The sequence below is a fragment of the Vulpes vulpes genome, chromosome 12 (assembly GCF_048418805.1).
Source record: "Vulpes vulpes isolate BD-2025 chromosome 12, VulVul3, whole genome shotgun sequence".
NCBI classification, from domain to species: domain Eukaryota; kingdom Metazoa; phylum Chordata; class Mammalia; order Carnivora; family Canidae; genus Vulpes; species Vulpes vulpes.
The window spans coordinates 149,604,466-149,620,308 of record NC_132791.1 but is presented as its reverse complement, the minus strand read 5'-3'; the positions used below and the strand labels follow the sequence as shown (position 1 = coordinate 149,620,308).

At 37.2% G+C, this 15,843-nt stretch overlaps 1 protein-coding gene across 14 annotated transcripts in view; it reads left to right on the top strand.

Annotated features, from left to right (window-relative positions):
* Nucleotides 1-15,843, top strand: part of PATJ (PATJ crumbs cell polarity complex component) — a 358,484-nt gene that overhangs the window by 27,697 nt on the left and 314,944 nt on the right. For all 14 annotated transcript variants that reach the window (XR_011995974.1, XM_072730762.1, XM_072730764.1 and 11 more), the window contains exons 8-9: nt 11,165-11,383; nt 14,129-14,228. Coding sequence is in view for 13 of the 14 variants with exons in the window: in XM_072730762.1 (XP_072586863.1) it covers nt 11,165-11,383; nt 14,129-14,228 (319 nt within the window). In the remaining variant the exon portion in view is untranslated. The remainder of the gene's footprint in view (nt 1-11,164; nt 11,384-14,128; nt 14,229-15,843) is intronic.

The window sequence follows — 15,843 nt, the reverse complement described above, 5'->3', positions numbered from 1 at the left end:
ATGGGATTCGATCCCGGGTCTCCAGGATCATGCCCTGGGCCAAAGGCAGGCGCCAAACCGCTGCGCCACCTAGGGATCCCCTATTTAGTTTTATATTGAAGAAAATGTTAAACTTGGCATTTAGTTTTTAGAAAAGCAGTTTAGAAATTTGTTATGACATCACTTATTAGTGAACCCATAGTATGTGAACTGGCCATGATAGCCAGAATAATACATAAATATTACTAATTGATGTTCAATTACCTTTAAATATATCCCTTCTAATGAACATAAGTAAAAATGAACTTGCCTTGCAAATGCAGCTTTGGGGTAAATTCCTCAATTCCCCATTTCTATTCAAGATTGTTCCACCTTACACAAACTGTGGAGCTGCTAATATTCCTATTTTCAGCCTCTATTTGTATTTAGAGAAGCCGCTCTCAGAGTTTGCTTTGTGGGGATCCCTGAGACTCTTGCAGGGGATCTATGGGATCAAGACAGGGAAATGGCATCAAACTGTGCTAGTATTCATTGCATTCTTCACCACCATGTGGCTGCAAAAGAGGAAAAAAAAAAGTCTTACTTAAGAAAGCGCAGCAAAAATTTTTATTTCTAGTAAATTTTGACATTTAAGTGCATTTTTTAAAATATGGTTTGACAAAATGGAACATACTGCACAGCACTTTTGCCACACACTGAATTATGATGGTTGTTTTGGGAAAAATATTTGTGAAACAAACTAGCCACCTTTTTAATGTGGAAACATTTAAAAATTTTAAAAATTTTTTGCTGTCATTCAAAAAAGTGTTTTGAAATATGACCTATAGTGTTATGACTTTCAACTGTACAACATGATTTGATGTTTGTTTATACTGTGAAATGACCACTGCAGTAGTCTAGTTAATGTCCATCACCACACAGTTATATGTTTTTTTCTTGTGATGAGAACTTTTAAGATCTACTTAACTGTTTTAGCAACTTTTATATATACAATACAGTATTGTTAATTATCACTTACTTATTCACACATTTGGTCCACCTGTTTTCCCCCACCCCAACTTCTGGCAACCCCAATCTGGAATAGCATTTTTACTTTTGAAAGAATAATTAGCAGAAAAATTATGGTTATTCAGACTTGGGTACTTAGCAGACATTTCTTTGAAAATGAAGCAAGCCTGTCACTTCAAGGAAAACAACTGACAGCATTTGTTGGTGATGATAAAATTTGAACTTTCAAGCAAAAATTAGAATTCTGGAAAAGTTGTGTTTTACCATGAGCTTGAAATTTTCCAATATTTGGAGACTATTCTGGTTATATTATTGCTGATATTTATGTGATTTTTAAAATATTATATAATGAAATATGTCAACATTTGAAAGATCTTCATGAGTCTGTGGATCAATATTTTATGAAGACCAATGTGTGATATGACTATATATAGGTAAAAGTTCCATTCAGAATTCAAGATTGAGCAATAGATTTTAATGAAACCATATTTGAAAGTTTGTTGATGAAGTTGGAGATTGCAGCTGATCTTTAAGAAACCACAACTTACCAAGTTTTGGTGTGTTATCAAAGAAGAATGGACTCAAAGGACTATTAAAATACTCCTCCATTTTCCAACTACGTATCCAATTGAGGCCAGATTTTATCTTCTTTTAAGCCAGACATTAAAGAGATTTCCAGGGCAGCCCAGGTGGCTCAGCGTTTTAGTGCCACCTTCGGCCTGGGGCATGATCCTGGAGACCTGGGATCGAGTCCCACATCTGGTGTCCTGCATGGAGCCTGCTTCTCCCTCTGCCTATGTTTCTGCCTCTCTCTCTCTCTCTGTCTCTCATGAATAAATAAATAAAATCTTTTAAAAAAAATTCCAAAAATATTTAAAAATACCACTCTGGGCCCCCTTGGGTGGCCCAGTTGGTTAAGCGTCTGCCTTCGACTCCAGTCATGGTCATGATCCAGCAGCACCCTGGTATCAAGCCCCACATCAGGCTGCCTGCTTCTCCCTCTGCCTCTGCCTGCCACCCCCCTTGCTTGTGCTCTCTCACTCTTTCAAATAAATAAAATCTAAAAAATATATATATATATCACTTGGGCAGCCCGGGTGACTCAGCGGTTTAGCACCACCTTCAGCCCAGGGCATGATCCTGGAGACTCGGGATTAAGTCCGATGTCAGGCTCTCTATCATGGAGCCTGCTTCTCCCTCTGCCTGTGTCTCTGCCTCTCCCTCTCTGTGTGTCTCTCTTGAATAAATAAATAAATAAAATATTTTTTTTTAATAAATACACTCTTAAAAAAATACTACTCTTCTCAATGTTTTGCTATAGAAAATGTAGCTTTTATTTGTAAAAAGTGTATACATCAATATATAAAAATATATATTAGCATATTACATGTATTAAATATTTTTATTTTTTTAAAGATTTTTAAAAAGATTTTATTCATTTATTCATGAGAGACACAGAGAGAGAGAGGCAGAGACATAGGCAGAGGGAGAAGCAGACTCTCTGTGAGGAGCCTGATGTAGGACTCAACCCTAGGAGCCCAGGATTGCGACCAGAGCCAAAGGCAGACACTCAACCACTGAGTCACCCATGCACCCCTGTATTAAATATTTTTTAAATTTCTCTGCTATTTTCTAATTCAGTAGAAAACAGAGAAAATCACGTAAACAAAAGCTCTTTCAGATTCTCTGTAATTTTTGAGATAAAATTGACATACAATAAACTGCACACATGTAAAATATACAGTTTAATGAATCTGACGTGTTTACTGGCAAGTCTGAAATGTGTAGGGCAGGCTAGAGGATGGAAACTCAGGCAAGACTTGATAATGCAATCTGGACTTTGAAATTTGTAGGGATGTTTGGCAAGATTTCTTAGGAAACTCAGATGGGATTTCTGTTACAGTCTTAAGGCAAAATTCCTTTTTCTCAAGGAAATCTCGGGTTTGCTCTTAGTCTTCCAACTGATTTGATAGAGGCCCCCCCCCATGTTATCAAGGGTAATGTTTTTAAAGTCAACCAATTGTGGATGTTAATTATATCTTCAAAGTACCTTCACATAATATCTAGATTAGTGTTTTACCATAAAACTGGGTACCATAGCCTAGACAAGGTAACATATAGACTTTAACCGTCATACCATCTGTCTCCTTAGTGAAGAAGAAGAACATACCCATCACCCACAAGAGTTCCTGTGTGTCTTTGCAATGCCCGTTTCTCCATCCTCAATAATTAAGAGTGTGAAGGGTTTCTGAGACCAGAAAGACTGAGAATGGTCATTTTATGGATCTTCAAAACACATCTGTGGCAGAAAATATATTCTTAAGGGTTTTGGGGAATTTTTTAAAAAAGATTTTATTTATTTATTCATGAGAGACAGAGGGAGGGAGAGAGAGAGAGAGAGGCAGAGAGGCAGAGACATAGGCAGAAGGAGAAGCGGGCTCCCCACAGGGAGCCTGATGCAGGACTCGATCCTGGACCCTGGGATCATGCCCTGAGCCGAAGACAGATGCTCAATCACTGAGCCACCCAGGTGTCCCTGGAGATTTTTTGTAATCTGATAAAAAATGAGGTATTGTGGAATATTCTGATATCTTTTCCCACATATCCCCTGGCCCTTAGCAATTTTCATGGGCTTGTTTGCTGGAGTAGCATTTTTCAAGATGCAAAGTGGTATAGTCACTGTGAAAAACAAAGGGTCAGATAAATTTAGAAAACACTAAGTTAAACAAAATCAAATAGACTTCTTTACTGTAAGAATTTTCTGAGCTTTTAATATCCTAATGTGCATTAAGAATTGTCACAAGGAGAATATGATGTGCAGTTTCCCAAATTAATCCCTTTGAGATACTGTTGGGAAAGGCCCAGGTCTGATTTTACTGCCTTTCCAGCCTTTACTGGAAGGGATTGTCACTATTTCAGGTCATCAAGGAGGGGGTTGGGGTTAGCCCATCAGTCATGATGCAAAAGCAAATGTTTGTTTATACCAGACATTCTTATCTGCCTAATATACATTATTCCCATGTAATCCTTAAAACAGTCATAAATTTTATTTTCAAATTATAGATATGGAAACTGTTAAGAAATTGCCAAAGGCTACTTATTAGGAAATGATAAAATCAAAATTGAGCCCACATCTGTTTGACTCTGAAGCCTGTCTTTTACTGCTTAAATCTGTTTATCTAAAGTTCATCCTCATATGTTTTTTTTTTTTTTTTCCAGATGTATACTTGTCCAGGGTTGGTCTAAGCTTACCAGGAAATAGCTCTAGAAGCAAGAGAACTATTGACTTTTTCCTGTAGGGAATATGGTGAGGTCTAAGCATAGGAGACAGAGCCATCCCTTCTTCTCTCTTTCATCTCAGCTAATGGCCGATAAAATTTCTTCAGCTGGCTCTGTGCTTTGTTGCTAAGCCTTTACAAGTTGTTGCTCATGTAGCCTGACCATAGTTTTAAAAGAATGAAAGGGAATTATTGCTTTTAATTAAAATATACTCATGTTTTGAATGTTAACGCTTACTGTTGACTATGGCAATCTCTATGGTAAGGGAATATAGATGTCCTAGGTCATTAGTTTAGATGTGATCAAGATTGATCATAATCAATGTTCAGCTAATGGGGTTAATTAATCTTTCTTCAAAGAATATATAATGAGATAATAGAAAGGTAGAAAAGGAAGTCAGTATTCCTTATTTAAAAGAGTTTCATGGGATGCCTGGGTGGCTCAGTGGTTAAGCATCTGCCTTCAGTTTAGGGGCTAATCCTGGGGTCCCAGGATCGAGTCTCACATTGGGCTCCTTGCATGGAGCCTGCTTTTCCCTCTGCCTATGTCTCTGCCTCTCTCTCTCTCTCTCTCTGCGTCTCTCGTGACTAAATAAATAAAATCTTGAAAAAAAAGTTTCATGAAATAGCCTTTTACATTTTCTTTTGCGTTTACAGATTACCTATATATAATCTGTAAAAAGATGAGAATAATTGAGGAGGTGTGCCTAAGAACACCTAACTGATGTCACTGTGGCCTAAAGGGGCATCAGAAATGGATGCATTTGATGATGTGCTATAGGCAAGGCAGTAGGCTAAAGACTTTACATATAGTATTGAGTTTAATGTTCACAGATCGATGAGAGAGGGATTTATTCCCATTTTGCTGAAGAGTGATCTGAGATTTAGGTAGAATAAATAACTGACGTTTGGCCATACAGCTTGATCAAAGTACAGCCAGGATTTGAACTTGGGTGTATCTGACTCCAAAGCCTCTACTACTTGTCCTTCTGCTGTCTTCTGCCTCTAATGTTAGAAAGTAAATGAAATGGAAAAATATTGATTCATAATGAGCTTTTTAAGAAACACTTGTTTTTTTTTTTTTTTTTAAAGATTTTATTTATTTATTCATGAGAGACAGAGAGAAAGGCAGAGACACAGGCAGAGGGAGAAGCAGACTCCATGCAGGGAGCCCGATGTGGGACTTGATCCCGGGACTCCAGGATTGCACCCTGGGCGGAAGGCAGGGGCCAAACCACTGAGCCACCCAGGGATCCCCTTTTTTTTTTTTTTTTTTTTTTAAATTTTTATTTATTTATGATAGTCACAGAGAGACAGAGAGAGAGGCAGAGACACAGGCAGAGGGAGAAACAGGCTCCATGCAGCGGGAGCCTGATGTGGGATTCGATCCCGGGTCTCCAGGATCGCGCCCCGGGCCAAAGGCAAGCGCCAAACCACTGCGCCACCCAGGGATCCCAAGAAACACTTGTTGAGATTTAGTTACAATGACCAATCAGTAAATGTAATCAGGGCCAATTCCATGGCTGGGAAAATTATATGGTATCGTGTAAGGGGAACTAAAAGACTTATAATTTATGTTGTAAATCTGTAATATATAATAATACATCAATCTTAAATTTATAAATCTATAATATATAATAATACATCAACCTTAAAACCTATAAATCTATAAACCCATATCTATTTATAATCCTCAGATAGTCTCCAAAAATCACAGTACCTGAAACATATGTCTTTTCAGAATTCCATTCAGTTGTGGTAAAAATTCCAAAAATTTTCAAGAGAAGATTTTTTGTTTTGTTTTTGTTTTTGTTTTTGTTTTTTTAGATTGAGAATGGATAGTGTAAAACTTCATTTTACAGAAGTATCTTTCTTATGGTCTAGAGAAATTCTAGGGCAGTCACATACATTGAATTAACCTCATTTTCCCTGGAAGGTAACTATAACAATGCAGTCTATTTAAAGTCGTCATGAATTATTGACTTTTTGGTGTTAGGCAATTATAAGTCATATTAGCTATCCAGTAATCTTTCATACTAAGAAGGAATGTAACCAAGCAGAGATTGGAGAGTGGGTGTGTACAATGAGGAATTTTCAGTTTAGAATAAGCCAGACCCAGCGTGAGGCCACTGAATAGTTAATTATTCCCAAGAAATTTTGCGTTGAGTAAGTCTATAAACAGATCTTTTCCTCATCCTTAAAAATCACTTGATAAGGGCTCTGGGAATTTGAGGAGGATAGGATAGATGTTTTTAGATCTAGTATCTTCCTTTAGTTTCTTGAGGGAAAGAGTGTTTATTTTAAAAAGTTGCTATTTCCTGCCAATGTTATATTGCCTTTTGATTAAAGATCAATGATAGAACTGGCCTGGAATCAAAACTAGAAGTTTGTTTTCTGTGTTTTAGTTTTGAAAGAAACAAATTTGATTTCTTAACTTTGTAGGTCAGGCCTGAATCCTTTAGGTTTTCAAATATTTTATATTTATTTATTTATTAATTAAAATGTATTTTTAATTAAAATATATTTAAAGAATTATTATTTTTTTAAGTAGGCTCTATGCCTGATACGGGGCTTGAACTTGTGACCCTTCCATCAAGAGTCACATGCTCTGCTTACTGAGCCAGCCAAATGCCCCTCAAATATTTTTTTTTGAATTGAAATTATCATCCATACTGCTTATCAGGGAATTTAAAATGCAAAGGAATACATTTTTTAGCTTATACCTGCTAACTTAGATTAAAGTTAATAAATAATACTTTTAGCCTTTTCATTCTAATGCAAGATATCTTATTACATCAGCTGTTTTAATTTTTGTGCCTTCCATACTCTCTTAGCCTATATGCATAATTGTTTTCCTCTTTTGAAAGAACCTATAGGTTAATATACTTTTATATTTGAATGTTTGATTAGCATGCTAAGTCTTTGAATCTTGGCATAGCTATTTATTGGCTATCATTGATTTATGATTTCTGTTAAAGAACAAAACCCTATGCCTTTTAATTTCCTTGCACAGTAGACATGTTATGGAAGGAGAATGTTGATCAAAAAATATCAATAAAATGCAGTATTTGGGGCTGCTGGACTTTTTTTTTTTTTTAAAGATTTATTTATTTATTCATGTGAGAGAGAGAGAGAGAGAGGCAGAGACATAGGCAGAGGGAGAAGCAGGCTCCATGCTGGGAATGGATGTGGGACTTGATCCCAGGACCCCGGGATCATGCCCTGAGCTGAAGGTAGATGCTCAACCACTGAGCCACCCAGGCATGCTGCTGGACTTAAACAAGGTAGCTGTCATTTTGGTGTCTTTCCTATCAGTCTGACTAATGATTGTGTTTGCACTTATGAATTCCTTAGAACACCTGTTTTTCTGGAAGATGAAAATGTTGACTTTCAGTGACAGATGCAAATTATCTACATCATTTTAAATTGAATGGAGGTAAAATAGGAACAAAAATAGTGCCTAGGAAGTGACTAAATATGTACTTATGCTGAAGTGCCCTCCTTTGGCCAAGCCAAGTTCACTTATTTGACATATTCTTTATTCTTGATCAGGCCATAATTTCGTTCAAGAATAGTTTGATTTATAGTGGCAGCTTTACCCTTGTTTTTCATCATGACCACTGTCTTTCTCTTGAGTAGTTACTTGTTTTATTTCAGGTTGTTGCATTGATACACTATCAAATTATTAGTGCTTAAAGTAGAAATCCACCAATTCTTATTTCCTCTTTGCATCTATGTTTTCTCTACGTCTTTGTAAATGTTTCTGAGTTGAATTGCATTTCTGTTTTTCTCCTTTTCTCCTCTTCCAGTTGCTTCGAGGGCCTTCTGCAGACTTCACAACAAAGCCCATAGTTTTTTACTTATTATTTTGATCTGATACCTTCCTTCATTCAGGTTTCTGCAAAATTGGAGAAAAGGAAGGATGGACAATAGACTTTTTCTTAAGGCTTTTTTTTTTTTTTTTACTTTTTTTTTCTTCTGAATTTCATCTAAACCTTATAGATGGTGCCTTTTGGAGCCAGGAATATGAAGCCTAGCACTGTACAAGCCTGAGGGGTCATTGCTCTATTCTCAGGCTGTCCTTCTCTCTCAGTTGCAAAATACCTACTTTTCATCTTCATTTTATTTAAGCTTTTTGACAGTAATAAGCAGTTTCTTGGAGAATAGGAGAAAAGTAAATTTGTTGACTATTAGTGTCACTCTGGAGGTATCCAAGTATGAGACAAAGGACTAAATGAGAACTGGTTTTTAATTCAACTGGGTTGGACTTTGATTCTCTCATAACCTTTGTGACCTTGGACAAGTCACTCAACCTTTCTGAATCCCATTTGCTCAAGCTGTCCCTCTCTGAATGAGATGATGCATAAAAAGACCTGTAAAGTACTAGGTAGGTATACTTTTTTGTAACCAACTATGTTTACATCTTGGTATCTTTTTATAGTAAAAAAGAGAATTCAAATTTTGAGTAGAGAGAATTCAAAATTTCTGATGAGATGAAATGCAGATCTGTTGCTGTTTCAATAATTTGACAAATAGAGGTAGAATGGAAATATTAAACATCTATTTTTATTTTTAAAATTTTATTTATTTATTCATGAGAGATGCAGAGAGAGAGGCAGAGACCTAGGCAGAGGGAGAAGCAGGCTCCTCACAGGGAGTCCGATGTGGGACTTAATCCCAGGACTACGGGATCACACCCTGAGCCAAAGGCAGACACTCAAAGCTAAGCCACTCAGCTGTCCCAATATTAAACATTTTAAACTGCTATGCTTTTTGATAAATTGTGTTTTAAACTTTTCTGTGTATGAAATATAGATATGAAAATATATATTGAAAAGTATATATAATGGCTATGCACATTTTTTTTTTTGGCTATGCATATTTTAAATAATGACAATAGGGACTCCTGGGTGGCTCAGTGGTTGAGTGTCTGCCTTTAGCTCAGGGCATGATCCTGGAGTCCCAGGATTGAGTCCCACATTGGGCTCCCAGCACGGAGCCTGCTTCTTCCTCTGCCTGTGTCTCTGCCTCTCTCTCTCTCTCTCTGTGTCTCTCATGAATAAATAAAAGAAATCTTAAAAAAAAAGTTAAAAATAATAATGACAATAGTCACCAGTGTATGTTTTACTTAAATATAACATTTAAATAAAAATAATAACAATAATTACCCATGTACATATCCCGAGCTTAAGAAATAGAACATTATGTATCCTTTCTCTATGTTCTCTAAATTCATCCAGAATCCTAACTTTAAATATGTTATATGCTAATGACTCCTAAATTTAATATATGGCCTGAACTTCTTTTTTTTTTTTTTAAGATTTTACTTATTTATGAGAGACATAGAGAGAGAGGCAGAGATACAGGCAGAGGGAGGAGCAGGCTCCATGCAGGAAGCCCGACGTGGGACTTGATCCCAGGACTCCAGGATCACACCCTGGGCTGAAGGCAGGCTCTAAACCGCTGAGCCACCCAGGGATCCCCTGGCCTGAACTTCTTTCCTGAACTCCAAATTTGTATATCCAGCTGCATATTTGGCATCTCCACATGCATGTCTAATAGGATCTCAGACTGGATATCTCTAAAACTGAATGCCTGATTTCTACTCCTATCTGTTCCTCTGTAGTCCTCTTTCTCTCAACTAATAGCAACTTTCTAGTTGCTTAGGATTAACAACTTGGAGTTTTGAGTCCTTTTTTTCTCTTCATACCTCATGTAGAAGCTATCAGTAGAGCCTGTTGAGAGTTCATTAAGAATACATCTAGAGGGGCACCTGGCTGGCTCAGTGCTTGAGCATCTGCCTTTGGCTCAGATTGTGATCCTGTGGTCCTAAGATTGAGTCCCGCATTGGGCTCATCTCAGGGAACCTGCCTCTCTCTCTCTCTCTGCCTGTGTTTCTGCCTCTGTGTGTGTGTGTCTCTCAAAATAAATAAATAAAATCTTAAAAAGAATACATCTACATCTAGAGTCTCCTCCACACTCCAACTGCTAACCCAGTCCGTAGGCTAGTATTATCTCTTTTTAGATTACTGTTGTAGCTTCTTAACTGGTATCTCTCTGCTTCTGTTGCTTCCTCTCCTATAGTCTGTTTTCAGTACAGAAGCTTGGGGGATCTTGGTAAAAGTAAGTCAGATAATGTCCCTTCTCTGTTCAAAACCTTTCAATGACTTCCCTTCCCACTGGTTCAGAGCAAATGCTCTGCACTGCTGACCTCCAGTTAATGCTCCCATCTCCTCTTAATTACTCTACTCTTTGCTCATCCTCTTCCAGCCACACTGACATCTTGCTGATCCTTAAATGTGCCACTGAGTTTGTTGGCCTTCAGAATTCCTGGCTTGATGCCGGAAACTTCTGATCCAAACTCCCGCCCTTTTTGCAGCCCAGGACTTTCTGATCTCTTCCTATCTTTGTAGTCATTAATGCCCTGGCTCTAGGCCATTAGGCATGAAGTGATGCCCTCGCGTAAATGTCCATTTTAGAATTCTAGTTACTCTTCTTTTGAACACATCCTCCACCTCATCTTTTTTTTTTTTTTTTTTGGCAAAGATTTCCTTTTCTCTGTTGCCAGTTCAGCATTCATTAAAACAATAAGCTTTCTTTTTTTAAAAAAAGATTTTATCTATCTGTCCATGAAAGACAGAGAGAGGCAGAGACATAGGCAAAGGGAGAAGCAGGCTTTTCATGGGGAGCTTGATGCGGGACTTGATCCCAGGACCACAGGATCATGCCCTAAGTCAAAGGGAGATGCTCAAACACCCAGGCGTCCCATTGAGCATATTATAGGTGGCTTCTTTGTCAGCCATTCTACCAGAATTGAAAGTCTGATGAATTGATTATTAGCTAGTGAAATTAAACCATTGATTTATTGGAATAATTTTGGTTTTTTTCTTCAATTAAAGGATGGAAGACTCCAGACAGGGGACCACATCTTGAAGATTGGTGACACAGATGTGCAGGGAATGACCAGCGAGCAAGTTGCACAAGTGCTAAGGAACTGTGGAAATTCAGTCAGGATGCTTGTTGCAAGAGACCCAGTTGGTGAAACTTCTGTAACCCCTCCTACCCCTGCAGCCTTACCTGTTGCCCTGCCTGCTGTAGCTAACAGGAGCCCTAGTACTGTGAGTATATAAATAGTTCTTCTGCTGTAAATACTAGTTATGAGACCCTGCAAGATTTGAGATGCCTTCGACTCAAAGTGCCATGTGAGTATGAGTAGTGCCTCCCAGTGAAGCAGAGGAGAACCCAGTTGAGAGACATTAGACAAGTTTGATTTTCTTTTTTGCTGTTTCTCAGCATCATTCAACCTCACTAAACTTCAGCTAATCATCTAGTAAATTGGAAAATAATATTTGCCATTTCTTTTTTTAAAATAAAGGCTTTTCAAAAATTTTATTTATTTATTTTAAAGTAAGCTGTATGCCTAATGTTGGGCTTGAACTCATGACTCCAAGATCAAGAGTCACATACTCTACTGACTGAGCCAGCCAGGCACCACAGTACTTGCCATTTGTATGTCATTAGAGTGGTCACCTCCATATATGGTCATCCACATATTGGATGGGAAACTAAATACTGGTCAGTGTAGAAGTTATCACAGGAACAGAATGAATAAAGGGAATAGATAATAATATATATTATAATCATTATAATAAACAATAATCATTATTGTTATCAAATACCCAGAATTGTCGAGGTCATCTGCAATTCTTACAGGAATTCTTCAAGATAGGTCTTATTCTTTCATTAAGATAAGATCATATTAGCTGAAGACTCAAGTCTAACTTACTTATTTAAGGGGTGCCTGGGCAGTGCTTGAGTGTCTGCCTTTGGCTTAGATCATGATCTCGGGGTCCTGGGATCAAGTCCCACATCAGGCTTCCTCAGAAGGAGCCTGCTTCTCCCTCTGCCTATGTCTCTGCCACTCTCTCTGTCTCTCATGAATAAATAAATAAAATCTTAAAAAAAAATAAATTACCCATTTAAAAGTCATATAGTGAGGGGCACCTTGGTGGCACAGTTAAGTGTCCGAAACCTGATTTCAGGCAGCTCAGATCTTGATCTCAAAAAATAAATAAATAAAATCATATAGTGAGTAAGTTGCAAGCTGGAATTTGAATTCAGATCTTTCTGGTCTATTCCAGGATCTTTCTAGCCATCTCACAGGCTCTGAATCAGGGAGTAATAAAGCTAAAGAAAAGAAATAGTTTTTAAAAGGAGGGGCCGGGGAAAGAAAGGAGAAGTGATTTTGGTGGGGAGGGGTAGAAGACCATCATTTATGTGTATTTGAGGGGCTGTTCTAGAAAATTGTTTGCCTCTCCTTGGAACCTTGTGAATGGAAGTTTTCTGTCTGAGATGTTAGCATCATTTGTTTTCCTCTCTAAATCAGTTGTAGCCACTTTCTTCCCCTCTATTACTCTAGCTGTCTAGAGCCTTCATTTCAGTAGTGGGGACAGTGTAGCTCTGTGATAAGTGAGAATTTGATGCAATCAACTGTTTCCTTTCTAATGTTAGTCATTTGAATTGAACCATGTTTTTAGACATTTTATTCTTTATTTTATTTTTTTTTAAAGATTCTATTTATTTATTTATTCATGAGAGACACGGATAGAAAGAGGCAGAGACACAGGCAGAGGGAGAAGCAGGCTCCATGCAGGGAGCCCGATGTGGGACTTGATCCTGGGACTCCAGGATCACACCCTGGGCCAAAGGCAGTTGCTCAACTGCTGAGGCACCCAGGTATCCCGACATTTTATTCTTTAAAAGAAATATTTTAAATTAGAAGTATGAAAGTAAGTTTTAGTTGAATATTTTTTGCTCACAGTAATTACTCACAGTAATTTTTACCATTTGTTTCTAAACTTTTCTTTACATTTGTTTTTTTTTTAAAGATTTTATTCATTTATTTGAGAGAGCATGAGCAAGGGGAGGGGCAGAGGGAGAGGGAGCAACAGGCCTCCCACTGAGCAGAGACCACACCCTGCCCCACAGTGCAGGACTCTTGAGACCCTGAGACTATGACCTGAGCCAAAGGCAGATGCTTAACCCACTGAGCCACCCAGGCACCCTTGGTTTTTTTTAGATAAAAATTTATCCTGAGTGTTTTCTAAATGGCTGTATTAGTTTTCTGTTGTTGTATAAATTATCACTAAGGCACCTGGATGGTTCAGTGAGTTAAGTGTCTGACTCTTGATCTCAGCTCAGGTCATGATCTCAGCTCCAGCCATGAGATCGAGCCTCATGTCTCATACATGCTCTCTCACTCTCAAAAACAAAACAAAACAACAATAAAAAAAACAAACCAACAACATAAACTTAGTGGCTTAAAACAACCTGCTTTGTTAGTTGTGTAGGACAAAAGTCTGGGTGGACATGGCTAGGCTCTGCTTAGATTTCTATATGACCAAAATTAAGGGCTGGCTGGACTCTTATCTGGATGCTCTGCGGACAGTCCATTTCTGAGCTTATTTAATTGTTGGGAGAATATAGTTCCTTGAAGCTGTAGGACTGAAGTCTCTTCTTTGCTAACTATCAGCTAAGGACCGCACTCAGCTCTTCCAGAAGTGTAACTTCTCACAGACCTCCTACCACAAGTCCAGCCTTTATGCTTCAATTTCACTTCCTTTTCTGTGGCCATCTAGAAAACTCTGCTTTTGAAAGGCCCCTGATTAGATCAGATGCACCTGGATTAATCTCCCTTTTGCCACATAATGGAACATAAACACAGCAATAGCACCAGGAATAAAAGTTTCTGCCACAGGTTCTAAAAAGAAATACTTGGCAAACCATGCACAAACTGACTACACACAGTTATGGAACTAGATAATGTGTATCACTAAAATTGTTTTTTTTTTTTCCCCTTTTAGGACAGTTCTCTTTTTGAAACTTACGATGTTGAGCTCATTAAAAAAGATGGACAGAGTCTTGGGATTAGAATTGTTGGCTATATTGGAACTGCTCATACAGGTAAATGAATCATTTCTATTTTATATTTGGAAATAATTGTAAAGGATGTGAAGTTTTCTAGATAGTAAAATTAAATATGTGCAAATTTTAATACTGAACAATAAAACTGTGTTATCTATAGTGGCAGCCAGTTACTTTCCAGTGATTAGAGATTTATACTTTTATCTCAGTAATTTTATAGCTGACTTGATTGTCACTAGCAAAAGGATCGAATTGTATAACTCAGTGTATAACATTTTTCCAAGATAGATAATTATAAATATTGTGACTGTTACATATTATGATGTTTTGGATGTGCTAATGTAAAAGGATTACTGTGTATGTTTCATATTATGAATGTCAAAAATACTGTAATTACTAAAAAATAATATAGAATAAATTATTTAATTAGAATTATTTTCCTGTCCTTTAAAGGGATTCTATTGTAAGAATAAATACATGGCCCAAGTATCTCTGAATAACACTGCCTCAACTCCTACATGCAAAGCTTTGGTAACTTTTATTTTAAGAATTACTCTATTATTAGTAAGACAATCATTAAAGTAAGGAAAAATAAACCTTTTGGACAAATATTTGCTCATAACATGAATTCTGAGTTATGAAATGTTCTAGTTTTTTAAAAATAACAAGATTAGAAAGTTGATTTTTTTAAAAAAAATATTATTTTGCATACTTACAGCAGGTGGAAAGATTAAGAGTGCTAATGTATTCAAAGTCCTGAATGAAATTCATGTCAGACCACCTTGTGCTATTTTAGCCTAATGAAATAACTGTTTTCAAACCTTTAGACTTTTCTAAGTGCCACCTTTATTAGGTTCAGAATTTAAATGAATTCCAAAAGAGCTAAGTATGGATTGTATAATAATGTTGGGGGAAAAAAAAAGCTATATTGAATAGCTCTTAATATGCTGTCTCATTAGAGAAATCATGGCTTAGTTCCTAAACTTGTGGTTTATGAACCTTTATTATATAAAGTTTTTGGAGTGTTCTTATAAACCTAACAATATACATAACAAGTCAAGTGAAAGTGGATAACTGATAGAAAATTGAGAAAATTTGATACTTATGTTACTGAATAAAGGAAAGAGTCATTTTACTTCTTTATTCTCAAAAGAAGTTTTGGAGACTTTGGGAGAGGGAGACAGTGGCAAATCCAAAAATGAGAACATTTAAAAACTCAGTATGGTTTTTAACATGTAGTCTTTCAGAGTAATTTTTCCTTTATTCTGTTCATTGGACTTTTCAGGGAGTTACTTTGCTTAGTTCTGAAAGGGATAGAAAAATGAATATTAAGAAAAGTCTAGTCTGAGAAAGGAATATGTAAATAACTCTTAAATGTTTAAGGATAGGGGATCCCTGGGTGGCTCAGTGGTTTAGCACCTGCCTTCAGCCCCAGGCATGATCCTGGAGACCTGGGATCGAGTCCCACGTCAGGCTTCCTGCATGGAGCCTGCTTCTCCCTCTGCTGGTGTCTCTGCCCCTCCCCTCTCTGTTTCTCTCATGAATAAATAAATAACATCTTAAAAAAAAAAAAAAACAACCCACGTTTTAGCCCTGGGCTAAAGGCGGTGTTAAACCGCTGAGCCACCGGGGCTGCCCTAAAAGAATTTTTTTT